Source organism: Scyliorhinus torazame, chromosome 9, assembly GCF_047496885.1.
Source record: "Scyliorhinus torazame isolate Kashiwa2021f chromosome 9, sScyTor2.1, whole genome shotgun sequence".
Classification (NCBI taxonomy): Eukaryota; Metazoa; Chordata; class Chondrichthyes; order Carcharhiniformes; family Scyliorhinidae; genus Scyliorhinus; species Scyliorhinus torazame.
In genome coordinates, this window is record NC_092715.1 from 53,636,921 (window position 1) to 53,662,141 (window position 25,221).

Below are 25,221 nucleotides of genomic sequence, written 5' to 3' on the forward strand. Positions count from 1 at the left end.
ATTTCATTTCATTAAAAGATCATCCCTTCCAAGTCACATACAAGTCGTAATTATCAAAGATTCTCTTGAGTTTCTTCAATCTCCTGTCATGACATGAAGAAACAGAGACCAAAGCTATTTGATAAAATTAGAAATCCTCGTGTAATCTAAAAATAACCAAGCAAAAACCTCAGGGTTTTTTAAAATGGCTTTAAATGTGACTCAGTCAGCAGTGTCAGAACGTTGCGAGTTCAAGTCGCCCTCCAGAGACTTCATAGAATGTAGTGCCAAAGGAGGCCATTCAGCCCATTGAGTCTGCCCCACCCCTTGGACAGAACACCCTACTTAAGCCCACACCTCCAGCCTATCCCTGTAAACCCACCTAACCTTTTTGGACGCTAAGGGCAATTTATCATGGCCAATCCACCTAATCTGCACATCTTTGGACACAAATACCTATCTTTGAGCACAGATTCCTATGCTCACCATTCAGGGGGAGTACTACACTGTCAGAAGTGCTATCTGTCGGATGAGACATTAAACCGAGGCCTCACCTGCCTTCTTAAGAGGATGAAAGAGTTCCTATTTCAAAAAGGGAGCAGCGGCCGATATCTTGATGATGGCTTAACCCTTAATAATGATTGTTAAAAACAGATTCTGTAATTTAACCCATTCCTGTTTTTTGGGAGCTTGCTCTGCTCAATTTGCCATGTTTCCTTACATTGCAACAATGACTGCAATGGTTACTTCATTGGCTGTGGTGAGGTTGCGAAGTGCAATTTTTTTCTTTTCATGATACCCACACCAGTGGTATTCAAACAACGAAAATCTCAAGATCTCTAATAGCGCTATTGTGTATATTAGGGAATGAAACACTCCATGTTATTGTAATTCTCTCATGGGAGTATGCAAATCCACCAATTAAGTAGAATTTTGTGCCTCGATATCTTAACACTCTTTGCAAAATGCATCAATATCCTGGTTTAAGAGACATTTAAACTAAACAAAACAGGGTGGGGGGGGAGGGGTGAAATTCAATTCAGGCAAAATTTATTAGGGATTGAAATTCACAAAAAGCACAAAAAAGGTACGTTGTTTTCTCCGTATGAATCGTACTGCATCAAAATGAATCGTCTGGTGTTCATTTACGAAATAGTTCTTTTAAAATTGGTTACAGAGAATATAAAGAGTTTTCATTTTACAAGCAACAAATATGGTCAGTTTCATCATAAAACAGTAAAGGTGCTGATTTTACAACCGCGCTGCATGCCGTTGGCCAGGTTCAGTATTAGACAGCTCTTAGACCTGGAATTTTGGTGTAACAAAGATATACTGTAAAAGAGTATTGTTGAATCTATCCAGATCTTTTTTCTCCTTATTTCCTGTTAATAACTATAAAGATATATATACAGTTAGGTTCTTTTTTTGCTGGTTACACTACATTTGTTGAAAAACAATTTGCAAAATTTTGCAATAAAATACTATCATACACACTCGCACCCTCTAAATGTGCTTGCAACCAGGGCGTGGGAGAGGTGATTAGTAAAAAGGGTAGGGGAAATAACAGAGACTTATAAAAGTTTCTGAAAAGTAGTGATTTTTTTTAAAAATGCAACAACTAAAACATCTGTACAAAATAAAGCAGACCCACACACACATATATTTATATACAAACTGTTGTGGACAACATACACTGTGGTAAACTTATGAAAGAAATTAAAAAGACAATCACACACACTCTTGTTTTGAACTAAGGTGCTGCAGCGCTAACAATTCCTTCCCCCCTCCCATGTGTGTGTTCATACCCAACCACGGCAGTTATAGTTTATTGTTCTATTAGAGGGAACACAGTGCTCAAATTCTTTTAATAAAAAGAACCTTCCATTTTGAACAAATATTGAGTAGCTTAGAAAATGTCTTAAATGTTTTAGTCCAGAATGTATTCGAAGAAAGCTCTCAATTATTCAGCCGTTTATAAACAAATTGTACCTGGAAATTCTCTTAGGAACTTCAAACGTACAAGAAAGCATGGCAGAAGCATTTCCACATTAATAGACAAGTTTTGCAGAACACAATGGAATAACATGACTGATTTTGAATAAGTGGATTTAAAGATGTGCACCATCTCACTTAAAAATCTTCTTGAGCAGGGCTGGAGCACAAAATACTTTGCTGCTGTTGAATCTACTTTCAAGCCGCATCATATAACAGTGACGTATCCCCATTCTTCAGTGAATGCTGACCCCAAGGAGCCACCGTGTTAAATATGACCATTCGGTTTGGGAGCCTGAATGTGGCTTGCCTCAAAGGACAGTCATGTGGCCTGATCAACCTGACAGTCTATCGTGAAACCGGACTTTTTTTGCTATGTTTTCTAAACCGCCATTTAAAAAAAAGAAAATTGTGGGGCAGGGGGACAAGTGAGAAAAGAGCAATCATCGATTTTCAAACAACCTGTACAAAATGTGACACTTTTGTTTCCATATGTTAGCAGCAGCAAAATAAATCAAGTGAACTGTTGGAGGAAAAATAGAGCAGATTACAGAGCTTCTTCACCTCTAGTTTGGAAAGTGCCAAATTATTATAGCAGTACGAGAGCCTGGTCGAGTACTTGCTGAATGTATTATATGTTTCTTCTACTTAAAATCGTGTCAATAATAAACGTTAGTGATAGACCACTGTGAGCTCCTGTACTCGGAAGAATAAATAGGCATTGACTAGGTTTACATACATAGGGGGAAAAAATGGTTGATCAAATAAGTGCACCGTAATAATAAAAACCAATTGTTCTTGGAATATCCTGAAGGGAACGTAGAGCGACCTCCAGATGGCATGATCAGTACTTTGTTTCAAATTGACCTTATTACTTGGCTGAAGACGATGCCAAATGATGCAATGCTTCCGAAGTTAGCTGTAGTCAATCGTACAACTGACACAAAGGTTGTCCTTTTTTTTGTTGAGTGTCTACAGACTGAGCTTCTTTTAATGAGAGCTGCAGAGGTTATTGTGCTAAACTCAAAAGCAATGTGTATACAAATATGTATAAAATCTTATAGTCGCTTCACATAGTTTCCTGGAAATGTACCAAAGAACTTGGATCTCCGCGAAGTTCCTGCGATTCAAAAGAAAAACAAAGCAAACTTCATTATATTCCAGTCTCTTAGCCTTTAGTGAGTCATCTCCCTAGTATGCCATTTTACCGATCACTTTTAATTACCAACATTTTAATTTTACAAATACTCGCAATAAGCAAAACCCTGGTTATATTTGCCTGAGGTCACTCGTGTGTCCATTTAATTACATTTTGAATTCACCTCAGATATTGATATCAGATTAAACTTGCCGGTGTGGAGGGGGTGATAATCTACCTTTCAGTAATGTTAGTATCAACTGGATGACATTTGCCTCAACTTCAAAGACTGGTTACTAATGATGTTTCTCTACATTTGATGGCACAATTCTAACTGCACAGTTAAATAACATAATTTGTGGACTTGTAAAGCCAATTAGGCAATTTTGGGTTGGGGTGGGAGGGGGGCAGGGAGTAGGAGGATAATCTGATTCACTTCACTTTCTTAAAATCCGCCCTCAAATCAGGTTTTACATTTAACACGAAGCAGTGCTCAGCAATGATCATGGTCATGAAAACAGTTTGTCCTGCTGCAGCAGGAAGCATCAAGCATCAATAAAGAGCAAAGAAAATTAATGGACAGTGTTTCAAGTAGCCAGATATGGCTTTGCATCACAATACAGGGGTATTACTAATCAGATGGTGTATTTACTAAATGGATACATATACAATATTTTAATGGCCCCCAAGAGTGCCGTTCCATCTGGTCCCTGTTTGTGGAGACTGGTACTGAACGGCAATCGCCTGAGGTCTCCGAGGTGAAGGAAATTGATCCCACGCCTTAGGTAACTGGGGAATCTGCGCGTTAAAGTGAGACTAGCTAACTCGCTCTAACATGCAGATTTGCTAAAAAATGACCCGGCCCACTATGGGTGGGATTTACATTGCAATGTCTCGCGCGATTGCATTCGATCTCGCGAGGCGTTGTGTGCCGGGTAAATCAATGAGCGGGGTCTACCAGCTTTTATCGGCCACACTGCGCTGCAGCGAGCTGCTTTTCGGACACAGAGTGGCCATTTGATCGCTCCCAAAATGTTATAAATCTGTCTCAGTGGGGGAATGCATGCCCTCATGCAGCACAACCCAGACACATTCAGGCTTGGACTGATAGATGGCAATTAATATATGAGCCAGGTTATGACCATCTCCAACATGAGAGAATCTAACCATCTGACCGTGACATCCAATGACATCACCATCACTGAATCCCCCACTATCAACATCCTGGAGGTTACCATTGGCAGAAACTGAACTGGACTAGCCATATAAATACCATGGCTATAAGAGCAAGTCAGAGGCTGGGAATTTTGCAGCAAGTAACACACCTTCTCACTCCTTAAAGTCAGTCCACCATCTACAGAGCAAAAGTCACATGTGATGGAATATCATATGTTGGAGCTGACAGAAAAAAGCAGCTAGCTTGGTTGACACCCATCCACCACCTTAAATACTGACTCCTTCAGTCACCAATGGATATTGGTAGCAGTGAGTACCATCTATAAGATGCACTACAGTAACTCACCAAGGTTCCGTCCAAGTGACCTCCAGCATCTAGAACAGGCATTGTCAAACTCGGGGGCGCGCGCGGGTGGGTCGCCGGCGGGTGTCGGGAGGGTCGCGGAGCCATCCATCGTGGCGCTCCCGATCGCGCAAATCTGTGCGCAACAGCCGCAGCAGCCGGCTGTTAATAACGCCGGCTGCAAGCGGCCTTCAAAATGGCCGTGAACATGTAAAAAAAATGCGGCCGCACTGCGCAAGCGTGCCAGATCATCGGCGCACATGCGCAAAACTATGCACACGCGCACCGATGATCATGCACACATGCAAAGTGCCGCCACTTTTTTATTAAGCGGTCGTAGTTTTTTGTTTAACAAGTCCGGGGGGGGTTTTATTTGATAAAATTTTACAGGAAGAAAATGCAGAACTTTGGACAGATGGAGACTCCATACTTTCCGACACCGGAAGGCTTCACCTTCATCCAACAGGTTCCATTGGAGGAGCATGTACGAGGGCCAAAGGAACCCAACACCATTTCCTCCATTTTTGTCAGCAGCAAACAAAATGGCGGGTCGCACAGGTAGGCCGGCATGGGTCGCGATGGTTGGCCGGGTTGAGTCCCGAAGGTAGGCCGGTTGGTAAAAATGGGTGCCCTGAAAAAAAGTTTGAAGAACGCTGATCTAGAAGATAAGGGCATGGGAACTCTACCACCTAAAAGTTCCCCTTCAAGCCACACACCATTCCAACTTGGAAATATATTTCTATTCCTTCACTATCGATGGGTCAAAATCCTGGAGCTCCCTCCCTAACAGCATATTAGGTGTACCTACACCTTCTGCAGTGCAAGAAGGAACATAGGAATTAGAAGCAATTCAGCCCTTTGAGCTTGCTTCGCCATTCAATCAGATCATGGCTGAGCTCTTCCTGGTCTTAAATCCACCTCCTCACCTATTTCCCATATCCCTTTAACCCATTTTGTTTCTCAGAAATATATCTATCACCCTCTTGAAACCATTTAATGACTCCGATTCCACCACAATATGAGGCAGCAAGTTCCACAAATTTATCACCTCTGCGAGAAGTAGTTCCTCCTCATCTCAGTTCTAAATCTATCACCACTCAACCTATATCTGTGACCTCTAATTCTAGATTGCCCCACACAGGGGAACATTTGGTCTACGTTTATTTTAACAACCCTTTTAGTATTTTATATACCTCGACCAGGTCCCCTTTCATCCATCTAAATTCCAGCGAGTACAAGCCCAAACTGTTTAATCTCTCCTCATACCTCAACCCTTTCATCCCCGGAATCTATCTGGTGAACCTCCTTTGAACTGTCTCCAATGTCACCACATCCTTCCTCAAATAGGGAAACTGGACACAATACTCCAGATGTGGTCTCACCAGCACCCTATACAATTGCAACAGCACTTCTCTACTTTTATACTCCAGTTGTTTTGCAATAAACGCTAACATTCCATTTGCCTTTTTAATTACATGCTGTACCTGCTTACCTACTTTCTGCAATTCAGGAACAAAGACACCCAGATCCCTCTGCCTAGGCCACATTTTGAATCTGCTTTCCATTTAGATAATAATTAGTCTTTCTATTTTTTCAGCCTAAATGGATAACCTCACACTTATCCACATTAAATTCCATCTGCCAAATTTTGGCTCAATCTCCTAGCCTACCTATATCCGTGTGTAAACATTTTAATCTCCTCTTCACTGCCGATTTTCCCACCTATTTTAGTATCATCCGGAAATTTTGCTCTGTTGAACTATGTCCCTGCTTGCAGATCATTTATATAGATTGCAAATCTGTGGCACTCCGCTAGTTACAGTTCATCAGCCAGAGGAGGATCCATTTATCCCGACCATCTGCATTATCAGTCAGCCAATTCTCAATCCAATCCAGTACCCTACCCACAATCGCCTGCGATCTCAATGTCTAGATCAGAAGGTGGCTCACCATGAGTTTCTCAAGGACAATTAGAGTTTGGCAACAAATGCTGGTTTTGCCAGAAATGCTTACATGCCAAGAACAAAGCAATAATTTAATTCCCATGCTTGGCAGAAGCCCTGGTATATCAGTATCAGGGAAAGACAAAAATGGAGACACATGCAAGAATATACATTTTTACTGCAATAACTAGGATCCTAGGGGGAAATGGAATATTATAGGTGTGATTCTCCGTTGCGCGACGCCGATATCGTAATTGGCGATCGGGCGGAGATTCGACTCCGAAATCAGGGTCGGCGGTGGTTTGATGCCATGCTCCGCTGCCCGCCAAAATGGCGTCATCGCGCCGTTGCAATGGCATTGGCGTGCCATCGGCCGGCCCTCCTGCAATGCTCCACCCCAATGGGCCGAGTTACCGACAGCGCAGGACACGTATGATCTCACGCGTGCGGGAACCCGGCATGGCGGCTGCGCACTGTGTCAAGCGGCGCCATACTCGGGCAGGATCCGCGCTGCTAGTCGGCGGGGGGGGGGCTTCTGCGAGGGCTGGTGGACAGGGGTGTGTGCTGTGTGTTGGCGGGTCAGGTCCACGCACGGCCGGCGCCATGTTGTACGGCGTGACAGCAGCAGGTCGTCAGCCGTGCGCGTGCGCAGCCAGGGACCCGGCCACTCTCCGGTTGGTTTTGGTGCGGGAGCCAGGTCCCAGAATCAGTGAGGGATTCGCCCAGCTTTTTTGGTGGTAAAAAAACCACACATGCTCCGCTGGCGACAGCCCTTAGCCGCTGAAACGGAGAATCCAGCCCGATAACTGTAGAAAAGGAAAACACCTGATCGGAGCTATCCCCATTTGTTAGTGCACACTGAAATAGGTGTGCACACAATAGTTTAATATATCTTAGCACAGTCAGCTTTATTTGCTGATCTGTACCTGCTGTGACGCAGTTGGTAGCACGCTCGCCTCTGAGCCACAGGTTTCTGAATTCAATTCCCACTCCAAGGCTTAAGCACAAACAGCCTGGCTGACACTCCAGGGCTGTACTGAGAGAGCAAATGTAAACTTACATTCACTGAGGGAGTACTGCACTGTCGGAGATGCCGGTGTGACGTTCGGATGTGATGTTAAACCGGAGGCCCTATCTTCCTGCTTGGGTGGACGTTAAAGTTCCCATGGCACCATTTCGAAAAAGAAAAGGGGAGGTAACCCTGGGGTCCTGCTGAATACTTATCCCCCAATCAACACCGCAAAGAACAGACCATCTGTTCGTGGGAGCTTGCCGTGCACAACGCGGTTGCCATGTTTCCCACATTACAACAGTGACTAATTTCAAAAAATACTTAATTGGCTGTAAAATGCTGCAGATATCCAGTGGGCTTGAAACAATGCTCTGGAAATCATTCTTTTCTTTCAAAACCTTAATATAAGTAAGCGTGCTGTTGAGAAATATTAGCACAACGCCATTGTGCAGAATACGTGTATTTGAGAAAATGCTAACATATGGCACTTCAATTATATGTTTCAGAATTAGGAGAAATGGCTGCTGAGTTTTCAGAAGAATTGGTGGAAGATTCCTCTGTAATATCGCATTGTGAGGATAGTGTTTCTTCAGTTACCCTGGGAGTGGATTCACACCTGAGGTAGTCTGCAAAATGGCCTTCAGATATTGCTATAGTACGCTGAAGGGCTACATTATGTAACAAAGTGGAAGATGGTTGCTGGTTATGTACAAGTGTCGTGAGCACTTTGATCAGAGAGCTCATTTGTTCAGCTAACTGCACCCAGCCCATGTGGATAACATTGTGAAGATGGATCATGTCAGTGTGCATCTGCTTGTTACCAGACTGCACACTGGAATGGACATTGTCCATGGTCTTGCTGAGCAGGTTCATGCCCTCATCCACGAGCAGTCCAAATGTTGTGGAGAGAGCAAGGAGACTGGCGTCTGTCTCTCGTTGTTGACAAGTGTTCTCGTCTGTTACGGCAGCCGTCACATCCGTAGGAACGTTGTCCAAGATCTGTTCCAGGAAATCAGCGGATGGCGTGAGGAAGTTGGCGATATCCACTTGCAGGTCACATAGCGCCTTAGCTATTGGTTCCTTGCCGAGAACCTGCTCCAGCAGACAGGAATCCTTTACAGAACTCTGTTCTGGTGAGGGACACACATCAAGATGCTTAGATTCTAAGGAAGATGTTTGATGGCTCTGCAATTCCGAGGGAGCTGGAGAATGACTCTTGTCTGAATGAAGATTCTGAGATGCGGAGGGAGATGCAGCAGATAACTGGGATGCCGAGGAAGACACAATGCTGGTTTCCCCCTCTTCTGGCTGACTCATCTCCTCATCTTTCGGTTCGTCCAAACATTGAGGGTATGCCCAGGACATTCCATCGGGGGACACAGTGGCAGGCGAGTGGTTATCATGCTGTTTGACCGGAGACTGTGTGCTCCCTTGCATGTGTAGCTTTGTATCCTGGACTGCGGAGGAGGTCAATTCTTTGCCTGTGGATTTATGGGCATTTGGTGTCTTTTCCATGCCTTTTCCATTGGATGGATTTAAGATGGAAGTTGGCTGGCTATCTGGGGAGACACAATAGGTACAGGATACAAAACCTTAAGTTATTTGAACACATGCCGTGGAAGTGCAGACAGACAGGTGCAGGTGCCATTTGGAAGAAACTTAGAAAAACACGTGAAGTGCAACAATGGACCACTGTACACAGGACCACATACATGCATACTGGGGATGTTAAAGCATTCTTGGCATTCTACATACGTTAAATTTATATTTGTTCATTATTTTTACTTTATGGGGAGATCACATGGAAGGAGAGGCTATAAGGTAAACTTACCGGATATGTGGGACAGATGATGTTTTGATTTCAGGTACAACGGGAAGTTTTTGTTTTGCAGTCTGCTCCTCCTGGCATCGGGGACTTGTGTTTGGGAGGTATATTCCAATGCAACATTCTTCTGAATGCCGTTTTCATTTGTTTTTCCCTCAGATGTCACTTCAAGCTGTTATTTCTTTTCTAATAGTTTTGTGAAGCCTGGGCATTATGTCTTTATTTTTTGTGCCCTTAATGTCCATCTTGCATCTCTCCTTCCTTGTGGAGTTGGTAGCAATGTGGTCGGTCCTAGGAAAGCGTCTTGATGTTTGGCAAAATGGTTGACAGCAAAAAAAACCCTCACACTTGAACAAATGTGGCTGTCGTTCTCTCCTTCTGAACTCCATTTTGTACATGAATAGGCAGTGTTTAATTTTGCAATTGTGTTCAGGTATTATAAAACATCAGGGATTCATTGGGCAGTGATGTGAACTAGTTCTGGATTGGGGGGAGGAGTATCTTAACTTATTCACCTGCCAATTCCAGGCAAAAATAGCTCAACTTACGTTCAAGGTAAAAATATCTACAGGTCAGTTTATCACCTCCATTAAGAGCAAGTTATATTCAACTTAATTTATTTTTCCTGGCTGGTACAGTGTGTTGGATTGCACTTTCCCCTCTGTATCCAAATCTAACAGGTTATATGATAGTTTCATCTCATCTCTCTAAGAGGAGAGTTGAAACTCACTCGCAACATTTTTTTGGCAGTTTCAATCCAAATCTCAATGCACACATGTCTATAGGATTAAGCGATCTGGAACTTATCAACTGTTACAAACTCAACAAACTTGCTGTTCAGGAATAAAATATGTAAGGAACCAGGATTAGCCTTGAATGGCATGATGGTCTTTGCTGTGGGTGTATGACCCATGCCAAAACCTTAAAGGTATTTTAAAAAAGTGCCAGAGGGTCAAAACTCATTGTGGCCATTAGGAATTCATCCATAGTATGCCACAGAACATGACAAATTAAAACATGCCCAAGCTAGACAATCTCTGGACATTTCCATCTCCAGGTGCTGGTAGTAAACAGCACCCACCAGTCCTGGGTAGAGGAAACAAAGGGACAAGAATGTCATTGGTATTCTTTATGGCTCTCTTCCTTCTTTAACCAAGCTGACATCAGTTATATAAATGCTGTCCGTACCTCTGCCTCCACTTCAGGACCTTTCCCCCTATACCTCTGCACACATGAATGTAGCCTGGAGTGCTGCCCTCGGCACTCAAGGATCTAAGACATGTTTATGGGCTTTTAACATTTATAAATCACAATGGAAGCATACTCACCCCATCGAGGGGGGTGAGGGAGGAGGGGTGGGGGGGCAGGGGTTGGGGAGGTTGGTTGCAATCCAGGGAACTAGTGTTTCCCATTGACAGCCTGAGTGACATGAATGCATGAGCACGGACCGCTCAATTCATGGACATTAACCACCCACTGTTGGCAGATCTGATTACAAGGCATATTTTGTATTTCAGCAACGCAGCAAAAAAAAAAAACCTTTTGGGGCAATAATGAAGAAAACAAAGTGGAATTTACAGGAAGTAAAAAGAAAATTGAAAGCATTAGCCACTGAAAATAATGCATTACATTGTTATAAGTAAACTGTGTATGATAGCTTGCTGCAGAATAGGGATGAGCTATGAATGAAAGCACAAAGTTAAAATCCATCTTAGTTGCCACCATGCAGGTTTATGTGGGAAAATCTGAATGGTTTGCATTCAGAGGTTACGTTAATCAAAACGGCAGGGTATTATGAGGAAGAAGTCCTTGTCCATTCACAATGTTTTTTGAAGTTTACATGGAGGTCTCACAGGCATTTTCCATTAGTACTTGGAAGAGAATAGCTTATTTTGACTCTTGGAGTCTCAATGTCAACTGACAACTTTTTTGAAAAGGTACCTTATTTGGGATTTTACTTTAAAAAGCGAAACAGCCCATGTTCGGGTAGGTTCACCAATGTTACTCTCCCAGCTGTTAATCATGCATAGCATGGTCCTGGTTACAGTGCGATGACCCCATCTCAGGCCTGGGCTCCCAGTGACTATGGGGCCGGTGCTCCCAGTGACATGGGCCTGCTCCCAGTGACTATGGGCCTGTCTTCCCAGTGACTATGGGGCCTGTGCTCCCAGTGACAATGGGCCTGTGCTTCCAGTGAATATGGGGCCTGTGCTGCCAGTGACGATGTGCCTGTGCATCCAGTGACTATGGGCCTGTGCTCCCAGTGTCTATGGGCCTGTGCTCCCAGTGACTATGGGCCTGTGCTCCCAGTGACAATGGGCCTGTGCTCCCAGGGACTATGGGCCTGTACTCCCAGTGACTATGGGCCTGTGCTCCCAGTGACTATGGGGCCTGTGCTCTCAGTGACAATGGGCCTGTGCTCCCAGTAACAATGGGCCTGTGCTACTAGTGACTATGGGCCTGTGCTACTACTGACTATGGGGCCTGTGCTCCCAGTGACTATGGGGCCTGTGCTCCCAGTGACTATGCGGCCTGTGCTCCGAGTGACGATGGGGCCTGTGCTCCCAGTGACTATGGGGCCAGTGCTCCCAGTGACTATGGGTCTGTGCTCCCAGTGACTATGGGCCTGTGCTCCCAGTGACAATGGGCCAATGCTCCCAGTGACTATGGGGCCTGTGCTCCCAGTGACTATGGGGCCAGTGCTCCCAGTGACTATGGGGCCTGTGCTTCCAGTGACTATGGGGCCTGTGCTCCCAGTAACTATTGGCCTGGGCCAGTGCTCCCAGTGACTATGGGCCTGCGTTCCCAGTGACTATGGGCCTGTGCTCCCAGCGACTAAAGGCCTGTGTTCCCAGTGACTATGGGCCTGTGATCCCAGTGACAATGGGCCTGTGCTCCCAGTGAGTATGGGGGCTGTGCTCCCAGTGACTATGGAGGCTGTGCTCCAGTGACTAGGGGCCTGTGCTCCCAGTGACTATTGGCCTGGGCCAGTGCTCCCAGTGACTATGGGCCTGCGTTCCCAGTGACTATGGGCCTGTGCTCCCAGTGATTAAAAGCCTGTGCTCCCAGTGACAATGGGCCTGTGATCCCAGTGACAATGGGCCTGTGCTCCCAGTGAGTATGGGGGCTGTGCTCCCAGTGACTATGGAGGCTGTGCTCCAATGACTATGGGCCTGTGCTCTCAGTGACAATGGGCCTGTGCTCCCAGTGAGTGTGGGGGCTGTGCTCCCAGTGACTATGTAGGCTGTGCTCCAGTGACAAGGGGCCTGTGCTCCCAGTGACTATTGGCCTGGGCCAGTGCTCCCAGTGACTATGGGCCTGCGTTCCCAGTGACTATGAGCCTGTGCTCCCAGTGACTAAAGGCCTGTGTTCCCAGTGACTATGGGCCTGTGATCCCAGTGACAATGGGCCTGTGCTCCCAGTGAGTATGGGGGCTGTGCTCCCAGTGACTATGGAGGCTGTGCTCCAGTGCATATGGGCCTGTGCTCCCAGTGACTATGGGCCTGTGATCCTAGTGACAATGGGCCTGTGCTCCCAGTGAGTATGGGGGCTGTGCTCCCAGTGACTATGGAGGCTGTGCTCCAGTGACTATGGGCATGTGCTCTCAATGACTATGGGCCTGTGCTCTCAGTGACTATTGGCCTGTGCTCTCAGTGACTATGGGCCTGGGTCAGTGCTCCCAGTGACTATGGGCCTGTGTTCCCAGTGACTATTGGCCTGAGCTCCCAGTGAATATGGGCCGATGCTCCCAGTGAATATGGGCATTTGCTCCCAGTGCCTATGGACCTCTGCTCCCAGTGACTATGGGGCTGCGCTCCCAGTGACTATGGGGCTGTGCTCCCAATGACTATGTGCCTGTGCTCCCAGTGACTATGGACCTGTGCTCCCAGTGACTCTGGGGCTGTGCTCCCAGTGACTATGGACCTGTGCTCCCAGTAACTATGGACCTGTGCTCCCAGTGACTATGGGCCTGTGCTCCCAGGGACTATGGGCCTGTGCTCCCAGGGACTATGGGCCTGTGCTCCCAGTGACTATTGGCCTGTGCACCCAGTGACTATGGGGCCTGTGCTCTCAATGACAATGGGCCTGTGCTCCCAGTAACAATGCGCCTGTGCTACCAGTGACTATGGGCCTGTGCTACCAGTGACTATGGGCCTGTGCTACCAGTGACTATGGGGCCTGTGCTACCAGTGACTATGGGGCCTGTGCTCCCAGTGACTATGCGGCCTGTGCTCCCAGTGACGATGGGGCCTGTGCTCACAGTGACTATGAGGCCGGTGCTCCCAGTGACAATGGGCCTGTGCTCCCAGTGACAATGGGCCAATGCTCCCAGTGACTATGGGGCCTGTGCTCCAAGTGACTATGGGGCCAGTGCTCCCAGTGACTATGGGGCCAGTGCTCCCAGTGACTATGGGGCCTGTGCTCCCAGTGACTATGCGGCTGTGCTCCCAGTGACTATGCGGCTGTGCTCCCAGTAACGATGGGGCCTGTGCTCCCAGTGACTATGGGGCCAGTGCTCCCAGTGACTATGGGTCTGTGCTCCCAGTGACTATGGGCCTGTGCTCCCAGTGACAATGGGCCAATGCTCCCAGTGACTATGGGGCCTGTGCTCCCAGTGACTATGTGGCCAGTGCTCCCAGTGATATGGGGCCTGTGCTTCCAGTGACTATGGGGCCTGTGCTCCCAGTGACTATGGGGCCTGTGCTCCCAGTGACTACGGGCCTGTGCACCCAGTGACTTTGGGTCTGTGCTCCCAGTGGCAATGGGCCTGTGCTCCCAGTGACAATGGGGCCAGTGCTCTCAGTGATTATGGGGCCTGTGCTCCCAGTGACTATGGGCCTGTGATCCCAGTGACAATGGATCTGTGCTCCCAGTGAGTATGGGGGCTGTGCTCCCAGTGACTATGGAGGCTGTGCTCCAGTGACTAGGGGCCTGTGCTCCCAGTGACTATTGGCCTGGGCCAGTGCTCCCAGTGACTATGGGCCTGCGTTCCCAGTGACTATGGGCCTGTGCTCCCAGCGACTAAAGGCCTGTGTTCCCAGTGACTATGGGCCTGTGATCCCAGTGACAATGGGCCTGTGCTCCAAGTGAGTATGGGGGCTGTGCTCCCAGTGACTATGGAGGCTGTGCTCCAGTGACTAGGGGCCTGTGCTCCCAGTGACTATTGGCCTGGGCCAGTGCTCCCAGTGACTATGGGCCTGCGTTCCCAGTGACTATGTGCCTGTGCTCCCAGTGACTAAAGGCCTATGCTCCCAGTGACTATGGGCCTGTGATCCCAGTGACAATGGGCCTGTGCTCCCAGTGACTCTGGGGCCTGCGTTCCCAGTGACTATGGGCCTGTGCTCCCAGTGACTAAAGGCCTGTGTTCCCAGTGACTATGGGCCTGTGATCCCAGTGACAATGGGCCTGTGCTCCCAGTGACTATGGGCCTGTGCTCTCAGTGACTATGGGCCAATGCTCCCAGTGACTTTGGGGCCTGTGCTCCAAGTGACTATGGGGCCAGTGCTCCCAGTGACTATGGGGCCAGTGCTCCCAGTGACTATGGGGCCTGTGCTCCCAGTGACTATGCGGCTGTGCTCCCAGTAACGATGGGGCCTGTGCTCCCAGTGACTATGGGGCCAGTGCTCCCAGTGACTATGGGTCTGTGCTCCCAGTGACTATCGGCCTGTGCTCCCAGTGACAATGGGCCAATGCTCCCAGTGACTATGGGGCCTGTGCTCCCAGTGACTATGGGGCCTGTGCTCCCAGTGACTATGTGGCCAGTGCTCCCAGTGATATGGGGCCTGTGCTTCCAGTGACTATGGGGCCTGTGCTCCCAGTGACTATGGGGCCTGTGCTCCCAGTGACTATGGGGCCTGTGCTCCCAGTGACTACGGGCCTGTGCTCCCAATGACTATGGGTCTGTGCTCCCAGTGACTATGGGCCTGTGCTCCCAGTGGCAATGTGCCTGTGCTCCCAGTGACAATGGGGCCAGTGCTCTCAGTGATTATGGGGCCTGTGCTCCCAGTGACTATGGGCCTGTGATCCCAGTGACAATGGGCCTGTGCTCCCAGTGAGTATGGGGGCTGTGCTCCCAGTGACTATGGAGGCTGTGCTCCAGTGACTAGGGGCCTGTGCTCCCAGTGACTATTGGCCTGGGCCAGTGCTCCCAGTGACTATGGGCCTGCGTTCCCAGTGACTATGTGCCTGTGCTCCCAGTGACTAAAGGCCTATGCTCCCAGTGACTATGGGCCTGTGATCCCAGTGACAATGGGCCTGTGCTCCCAGTGACTCTGGGGCCTGCGTTCCCAGTGACTATGGGCCTGTGCTCCCAGTGACTAAAGGCCTGTGTTCCCAGTGACTATGGGCCTGTGATCCCAGTGACAATGGGCCTGTGCTCCCAGTGAGTATGGGGGCTGTGCTCCCAGTGACTATGGAGGCTGTGCTCCAGTGCATATGGGCCTGTGCTCCCAGTGACTATGGGCCTGTGATCCTAGTGACAATGGGCCTGTGCTCCCAGTGAGTATGGGGGCTGTGCTCCCAGTGACTATGGAGGCTGTGCTCCAGTGACTATGGGCATGTGCTCTCAATGACTATGGGCCTGTGCTCTCAGTGACTATGGGCCTGGGCCAGTGCTCCCAGTGACTATGGGCCTGCGTTCCCAGTGACTATTGGCCTGAGCTCCCAGTGAATATGGGCCGATGCTCCCAGTGAATATGGGCATTTGCTCCCAGTGCCTATGGACCTCCGCTCCCAGTGACTATGGGGCTGCGCTCCCAGTGACTATGGGGCTGTGCTCCCAATGACTATGTGCCTGTGCTCCCAGTGACTATGGACCTGTGCTCCCAGTGACTCTGGGGCTGTGCTCCCAGTGACTATGGGGCTGTGCTCCCAGTGACTATGGACCTGTGCTCCCAGTGACTATGGACCTGTGCTCCCAGTGACTATGGGCCTGTGCTCCCAGTGGTAATGGGCCTGTGCTCCCAGGGACTATGGGCCTGTGCTCCCAGTGACGATTGGCCTGTGCACCCAGTGACTATGGGGCCTGTGCTCTCAGCGACAATGGGCCTGTGCTCCCAGTAACAATGCGCCTGTGCTACCAGTGACTATGGGCCTGTGCTACCAGTGACTGGGGCCTGTGCTACCAGTGACTATGGGGCCTGTGCTCCCAGTGACTATGCGGCCTGTGCTCCCAGTGACGATGGGGCCTGTGCTCACAGTGACTATGAGGCCGGTGCTCCCAGTGACTATGGGTCTGTGCTCCCAGTGACTATGGGGCCTGTGCTCCAAGTGACTATGGGGCCAGTGCTCCCAGTGACTATGGGGCCAGGGCTCCCAGTGACTATGGGGCCTGTGCTCCCAGTGACTATGGGGCCTGTGCTCCCAGTGACTATGCGGCTGTGCTCCCAGTAACGATGGGGCCTGTGCTCCCAGTGATATGGGGCCTGTGCTTCCAGTGACTATGGGGCCTGTGCTCCCAGTGACTATGGGGCTGTGCTCCCAGTGACTATGGGCCTGTGCTCCCAGTGACAATGGGCCAATGCTCCCAGTGACTATGGGGCCTGTGCTCCCAGTGACTATGTGGCCAGTGCTCCCAGTGATATGGGGCCTGTGCTTCCAGTGACTATGGGGCCTGTGCTCCCAGTGACTATGGGGCCTGTGCTCCCAGTGACTACGGGCCTGTGCTCCCAGTGACTATGGGTCTGTGCTCCCAGTGACTATGGGTCTGTGCTCCCAGTGGCAATGGGCCTGTTCTCCCAGTGACAATGGGGCCAGTGCTCTCAGTGATTATGGGGCCTGTGCTCCCAGTGACTATGGGCCTGTGATCCCAGTGACAATGGGCCTGTGCTCCCAGTGAGTATGGGGGCTGTGCTCCCAGTGACTATGGAGGCTGTGCTCCAGTGACTAGGGGCCTGTGCTCCCAGTGACTATTGGCCTGGGCCAGTGCTCCCAGTGACTATGGACCTGCGTTCCCAGTGACTATGTGCCTGTGCTCCCAGTGACTAAAGGCCTATGCTCCCAGTGACTATGGGCCTGTGCTCCCAGTGAGTATGGGGACTGTGCTCCCAGTGATTATGGGCCTGTGCTCTCAATGGCTATGGGCGTGTGCTCTCAGTGGCTATGTGGCCTGTGCTCACAGTGAATATGGGCCTGTGATCACAGTGAATATGGGCCTGTGCTCCCAGTGACTATGGGCCTGTGCTCATAGAGACTATGGGAGCTGTGCTCACAGTGATTATGGGCCTGTGCTCCAAGCTCCAAGTGAAAGGGCGGCATGTGGCGCAGTGGATAGCACTGGGACTGCGGCCCTGAAGACCCAGGTTCGAATCCCGGCCCTGGGTCATCGTCCATATGGAGTTTGCATATTCTCCCCATGTCTGCGAGGGTTTCACCCTCACAACCCAAAGATGTGCAGGTTAGGTGGATTGGCCATGGTAAATTTCCCCTTAATTGGAAAAGAAAATAATTGGGTACTCTAAATTGTGGGCAGCACGGTATCATTGTGGATAGCACAATTGCTTCACAGCTCCAGGGTCCCAGGTTCGATTCCGGCTTGGGTCACTATCTGTGCGGAGTCTGCACATCCTCCCCGTGTGTGCGTGAGTTTCCTCCGGGTGCTCCGGTTTCCTCCCACAGTCCAAAGATGTGCGGGTTAGGTGGATTGGCCATGATAAATTGCCCTTAATGTCCAAAATTGGCCTTAGTCTTGGGAGGGGGTACTGGGTATGGGGATAGGGTGGAGGTGTGGACCTTGGGTAGGGTGCTCTTTCCAAGAGCCGGTGCAGACTCGATGGGCCGAATGGCCTCCTTCTGCACTGTAAATTCTAAGATCTATGACTATAGGGGCTTTGCTCCCAGTGAATATGGGCCTGTGATCACAGTGATGATGGGGCTGTGCTCCCAGTGACTATGGGGCCGTGCTCCCAGTGACTATGGACCTGTGCTCCCAGTGACTATGGGGGCTGTGCTCCCAGTGACTATGGGGCCAGTGCTCCCAGTGACTATGGGTCTGTGCTCCCAGTGACTATGGGCCTGTGCTCCCAGTGACTATGGGGCCTGTGCCCCCAGTGACTATGGGGCCTGTGCCCCCAGTGACTATGGGGCCAGTGCTCCCAGTGACTATGGGGCCTGTGCTTCCAGTGACTATGGGGCCTGTGCTCCCAGTGACTATGGGTCTGTGCTCCCAGTGACTGTAGGCCTGTGCTCCCAGTGACAATGGGGCCTGTGCTCTCAGTGACAATGGGCCTGTGCTCCCAGTGATTATGGGGCCTGTGCTCCCAGTGACTATGGGCCTGTGATCCCAGTGACAATGGGCCTGTGCTCCCAGTGAGTATGGGGGCTGTGCTCCCAGTGACTATGGAGGCTGTGCTCCAGTGACGAGGGGCCTGTGCTCCCAGTGACTATTGGCCTGGGCCAGTGCTCCCAGTGACTATGGGCCTGTGCTCCCAGTGACTATGGGCCTGCGTTCCCAGTGACTATGGGCCTGTGCTCCCAGTGACTAAAGGCTCCCAGTGACTATGGGCCTGTGATCCCAGTGACAATGGGCCTGTGCTCCCAGTGAGTATGGGGGCTGTGCTCCCAGTGACTATGGAGGCTGTGCTCCAGTGACAATGGGCCTGTGCTCCCAGTGAGTATGGGCCTGTGCTCCCAGTGAGTGTGGGGGCTGTGCTCCCAGTGACTATGGAGGCTGTGCTCCAGTGACAAGGGGCCTGTGCTCCCAGTGACTATTGGCCCGGGCCAGTGCTCCCAGTGACTATGGGCCTGCGTTCCCAGTGACTATGGGCCTGTGCTCCCAGTGACTAAAGGCCTGTGTTCCCAGTGACTATGGGCCTGTGATCCCAGTGACAATGGGCCTGTGCTCCCAGTGAGTATGGGGGCTATGCTCCCAGTGCCTATGGAGGCTGTGCTCCAGTGACTATGGGCCTGTGATCCCAGTGACAATGGGCCTGTGCTCCCAGTGAGTATGGGGGCTGTGCTCCCAGTGACTATGGAGGCTGTGCTCCAGTGACTATGGGCCTGTGCTCCCAGTGACTATGGGCCTGTGCTCCCAGTGACTATGGGCCTGTGCTCCCAGTGACTATGGGCCTGTGCTCTCAGTGACTATTGGCCTGTGCTCTGAGTGACTATGGGCCTGGGCCAGTGCTCCCAGTGACTATGGGCCTGCGTTCCCAGTGACTATTGGCCTGAGCTCCCAGTGAATATGGGCCGATGCTCCCAGTGAATATGGGCATTTGCTCCCAGTGCCTATGGACCTCTGCTCCCAGTGACTATGCGGCTGTGCTCCCAGTGTCTATGGGACTGTGCTCCCAATGACTATGTGCCTGTGCTCCCAGTGACTATTGGCCTGTGCTCCCAGTGACTCTGGGGCTGTGCTCCCAGTGACTATGGACCTGTGCTCCCAGTGACTATGGACCTGTGCTCTCAATGACAATGGGCGTGTGCTCTCAGTGACTATGTGGCCTGTGCTCACAGTGAATATGGGCCTGTGGTCACAGTGAATATGGGCCTGTACTCCCAGTGACTATGGGCCTGTGCTCGCAATGACTATGTGGCCTGTGCTCCCAGTGTCTATGGGCCTGTGCTCCCAGAGACTATGGGAGCTGTGCTCCCAGTGATTATGGGCCTGTGCTCCAAGCTCCAAGTGAAAGGGCAGCATGTGGCGCAGTGGATAGCACTGGGACTGCGGCACTGAAGACCCAGGTTCGAATCCCGGCCCTGGGTCATCGTCCATATGGAGTTTGCATATTCTCCCCATGTCTGCGAGGGTTTCACCCTCACAACCCAAAGATGTGCAGGTTAGGTGGATTGGCCATGGTAAATTTCCCCTTAATGGCTGTGCTCCCAGTGACAATGGGGCCGTGCTCCCAGTGACTATGGGGGCTGTGCTCCCAGAGACTATGGGAGCTGTGCTTCCAGTGACTATGGGCCTGTGCTCTCAGTAACTATGGGCCTGTGCTCCCAGTGACTATGAGGCCTGTGCTCCCAGTGACTATGGTCCTGTGCTCCCAGAGACTATGGGAGCTGTGCTCACAGTGACTAAGGGCCTTGTGCTTCAAGTGACTATGGGGGCTTTCCTCCCAGTGAATATGTGCCTCTGATCACAGTGAATTTGGGCCTGTGCTCCTAGTGATTATGGACCTGTGCTCCCAGGGTCTATGGGGCTGCGCTCCCAGTGACTAGGGACCTGTGCTCCCAGTGACAATGGGGGCTGTGCCCCCAGTGACTATGGGCCTGTGCTCACAATGACTATGGGCCTGAACTCCCAGTGACTACGTGGGCTGTGCTCCCAGTGACTGTGGGCCTGTGCTCCCAGTGACTAAGGGCCTGTGCTCTCAATGACTATGGGCCTGTGCTCCCAGTGACTATGGGCCTGTGCTCTCAATGACTGTGGGCCTGTGCTCTCAGTGACTATGGGCCTGGGCCAGTGCTCCCAGTGGCTATGGGCCTGCGTTCCTAGTGACTATTGGCCTGAGCTCCCAGTGAATATGGGCCTGTGCTCCCAGTGAATATGGGCATTTGCTCCCAGTGCCTATGGACCTCTGCTCCCAGTGAATATTGGGCTGTGCTCCAAGTGACGATGCGGCTGTGCTCCCAATGACTGTGTGCCTGTGCTACCAGTGACTATGGACCTGTGCTCCCAGTGACTATCAGCCTGTGCTCGCAATGACTATGTGGCCTGTGCTCCCAGTGTCTATGGGCCTGTGCTCCCAGAGACTATGGGAGCTGTACTCCCAGTGATTATGGGCCTGTGCTCCAGGTGACTATAGGGGCTTTTCTCCCAGTGACTGTGGACCTGTGCTCCCAGTGTCTACGGGGCTGTGCTCCCAGTGACTATTGGGCTGTGCTCCCAGTAACTATGGGGCCATGGTCCCAGTGACTATCGACCTGTGATCCCAGTGACTATGGGGGCTGTGCTCGCAGTGACTATGGTCCTGTGCTCCCAGAGACTATGGGAGCTGTGCTCACAGTGACTAAGAGCCTGTGCTTCAAGTGACTATGGGGGCTTTCCTCCCAGTGAATATGTGCCTCTGATCACAGTGAATTTGGGCCTGTGCTCCTAGTGACTATGGACCTGTGCTCCCAGTGTCTATGGGGCTGCGCTCCCAGTGACTAGGGACCTGTGCTCCCAGTGACAATGGGGGCTGTGCTCCCAGTGACTATGGGCCTGTGCTCCCAGTGACTATGGGCCTGTGCTCCCAATGACCATAAGACATAGGAGCGGAAGTAAGGCCATTCGGCCCATCGAGTCCACTCCGCCATTCAATCATGGCTGATTTCAACTCCATTTACCCGCTCTCTCTCCATAGCCCTTAATTCCTCGAGAAATCAAGAATTTATCAACTTCTGTCTTAAAGACACTCAACGACCCAGCCTCCACCGCCCTCTGTGGCAATGAATTCCACAGACCCACCACTCTCTCGCTGAAGAAATTTCTCCTCATCTCTGTTCTAAAGTGACTTCCTTTTATTCTAAGGCTGTGCCCCTGGGTCCTAGTCTCCCCTGCTAATGGAAACAACTTCCCTACATCCACCCTATCTAAGCCATTCATTATCTTGTAAGTTTCTATTAGATCTCCCCTCAACCTCTTAAACTCCAATGAATATAATCCCAGGATCCTCAGACGTTGGGCCTTTACTCCCAGTGACTATGTGGGCTGTGCTCCCAGTGACTGTGGGCCTGTGCTCCCAGTGACAATGGGCCTGTGCTCTCAATGACTATGGGCCTGTGCACCCAGTGACTATGGGCCTGTGCTCCCAGTGACTATGTGGCCTGTGCTCCCAGTGTCAATGGGCCTGTGCTCCCACAGACTATGGGAGCTGTGCTCCCAGTGATTAGGGGCCTGTGCTCCAAGTGACTATAGGGGCTTTTCTCCCAGTGAATATGGGCCTGTGATCATAGTGAATATGGACCTGTGCTCCCAGTGTCTATGTACCTGTGCTCCCAGTGTCTATGGGGCTGTGCTCCCAGTGACTAGGGACCTGTGCTCCCAGTGACAATGGGGGCTGTGCTCCCAGTGACTATGGGCCTGTGCTCCCAGTGACTATGGGCCTGTGCTCCCAATGACCATAAGACCATAAGACATGGGAGCGGAAGTAAGGCCATTCGGCCCATCGAGTCCACTCCGCCATTCAATCATGGCTGATTTCAACTCCATTTACCCACTCTCTCTCCATAGCCCTTAATTCCTCGACAAATCAAGAATTTATCAACTTCTGTCTTAAAGACACTCAACGACCCAGCCTCCACCGCCCTCTGTGGCAATGAATTCCACAGACCCACCACTCTCTCGCTGAAGAAATTTCTCCTCATCTCTGTTCTAAAGTGACTCCCTTTTATTCGAAGGCTGTGCACCCGGGTCCTTGTCTCCCCTGCTAATGGAAACAACTTCCCTACATCCACCCTATCTAAGCCATTCATTATCTTGTAAGTTTCTATTAGATCTCCCCTCAACCTCTTAAACTCCAATGAATATAATCCCAGGATCCTCAGACGTTGGGCCTTTACTCCCGGTGACTATGTGGGCTGTGCTCCCAGTGACTGTGGGCCTGTGCTCCCAGTGACAATGGGCCTGTGCTCTCAATGACTATGGGCCTGTGCTCCCAGTGACTATGGGCCTGTGCTCCCAGTGACTATGTGGCCTGTGCTCCCAGTGTCAATGGGCCTGTGCTCCCACAGACTATGGGAGCTGTGCTCCCAGTGATTAGGGGCCTGTGCTCCAAGTGACTATAGGGGCTTTTCTCCCAGTGAATATGGGCCTGTGATCATAGTGAATATGGACCTGTGCTCCCAGTGTCTATGGACCTGTGCTCCCAGTGTCTATGGGGCTGTGCTCCCAGTGACTATGGGCCTGTGATCCCAGTGACATTGGGCCTGTGCTCCCAGTGAGTATGGGGTCTTTGCTCCCAGTCACTATGGAGGCTGTGCTCCAGTGACTATGGGCCTGTGCTCCCAGTGACTATTGGCCTGTGCTCTCAATGACTATGGGCCTGTGCTCTCAATGACTATGGGCCTGTGCTCTCAGTGACTATGGGCCTGTGCTCTCAGTGACTATGGGCCTGGGCCCGTGCTCCCAGTGACTATGGGCCTGCGTTCCCAGTGACTATGGGGCTGTGCTCCCAAAGACTATGGGGTTGTGCTCCCAATGACTATGTGCCTGTGCTCCCAGTAACTATGGATCCGTGCTCCCAGTGACTCTGGGGCTGTGCTCCCAGTGACTATGGACCTGTGCTCCGAGTGACTATCGACCTGTGCTCCCAGTGTCTCTGGGGGCTGAGCTCCCAGTGACTATTGGCCTGGGCCTGTTCTCCCAGTGACTATGGGCCTGTGCTCCCAGTGACTATGGGCCTGTGATCCCAGTGACAATGGGCCTGTGCTCCCAGTGAGTATGGGGCTGTGCTCCCAGTGACTATGGAGGCTGTGCTCCAGTGACTATGGGGGCTGTGCTCCCAGTGACTATGGGCCTGTGCTCCCAGTGACTATGTGCCTGTGCTCCCAGTGATTTTCGGGGCTTTGCTCCATGTGACAATGGATCTGTGCTCCCAGTGACTATGCGGCCTGTGGTCCCAGTGACTATGGGCCTGTGCTCCAAGTGACTATGAGCCTGTGCTGCCAGTGACTATGGGCCTGTGCTCCCAGTGACTATGGGCCTGTGCTCCCAGTGACTATGGGCCTGTGCTCCCAGTGACTACGGGCCTGAGCTCCCAGTGACTATGGGCCTGTGCTCCAAGTGACTATGGGCCTGTGCTCCCAGTGACTATGGGCCTGTGCTCTCAGTGACTACGGGCCTGCGTTCCCAGTGACTTTGGGGCCTGTGCTCCCAGTGACTATGGGGTCTGTGCTCCCTGTGACTATGGGGCATGTGCTCACACTGACTATGGGCCTGTGCTCCCAGCGACTATAGGCCTGTACTCCCAGTGACCATGTGGGCTGTGCTCCCAGTGACTATGGGCCTGTGCTCCCAGTGACTATGTGCCTGTGCTCCCAGGGACTATGGACATGTGCTCTAGAGACTATAAAGGCTGTGCTCCCAGTGACTATGGGCCTGTGCTCCCAGTGACTATGTGGCCTGTGCTCCCAGTGACTATGGGCCTGTGATCCCAGTGACACTGTGGGCTGTGCTCCCAGTCAGTATGGGAGCTGTGCTCCCAGTGATTAGGGGCCTGTGCTCCAAGTGACTAGAGGGGCTTTTCTCCCAGTGAATATGGGCTTGTGTGATCACAGTGAATATGGACCTGTGCTCCCAGTGTCTATGGACCTGTGCTCCCAGTGTCTATGGGGCTGTGCTCCCAGTGAATATGGGCCTGTGATCCCAGTGACAATGTGGGCTGTGCTCCCAGTGAGTATGGGGTCTTTGCTCCCAGGGACTATGTGCCTGTGCTCCCAGGGACTATGGACATGTGCTCCAGAGACTATAGAGGCTGTGCTCCTAGTGACTATGGGCCTGGGCTTACACTGACTATGGGCCTGTGCTCCCAGCGACAATAGGCCTGTACTCCCAGTGACAATGTGGGCTGTGCTCCCAGTGACTATGGGCCTGTGCTCCCAGTAACTATGGGCCTGTGCTCATAGTGACTATGGGCCTGTGCTCTCAATGACTATGGGCCTGTGCTCCCAGTGACTATGCCCTGTGCTCTCAATGACTGTGGGCCTGTGCTCTCAATGACTATGGGCCTGTGCTCCCAGTGACTAAAGGCCTGTGATCCCAGTGACAATGGGCCTGTGCTCCCAGTGAGTATGGGGTCTTTGCTCCCAGTAACTATACAGGCTGTGCTCCAGTGCCTATGGGCCTGTGCTCCCAGTGAATATGGGTCTGTGCTCCCTGTGACTGTGGAT

General features: G+C 51.0%; 1 protein-coding gene across 25 annotated transcripts in view; it reads right to left on the minus strand.

Moving 5' to 3' along the window:
* Positions 1–1,012: 1,012 nt before the first annotated feature.
* LOC140429207 (sorbin and SH3 domain-containing protein 2-like) overlaps positions 1,013–25,221 on the minus strand; it is a 1,121,994-nt gene continuing 1,097,785 nt past the window's right edge. For 22 of the 25 annotated variants that reach the window (XM_072515899.1, XM_072515897.1, XM_072515903.1 and 19 more), the window contains one exon: positions 8,028–9,142. In XM_072515899.1, the coding sequence (XP_072372000.1) occupies positions 8,073–9,142 (1,070 nt within the window). In that variant the 3' untranslated portion in view covers positions 8,028–8,072. Of the gene's footprint in view, positions 3,092–8,027; positions 9,143–25,221 lie in introns of those variants that run through there. The other 3 variants (XM_072515915.1, XM_072515921.1, XM_072515920.1) reach the window with 1 other exon arrangement.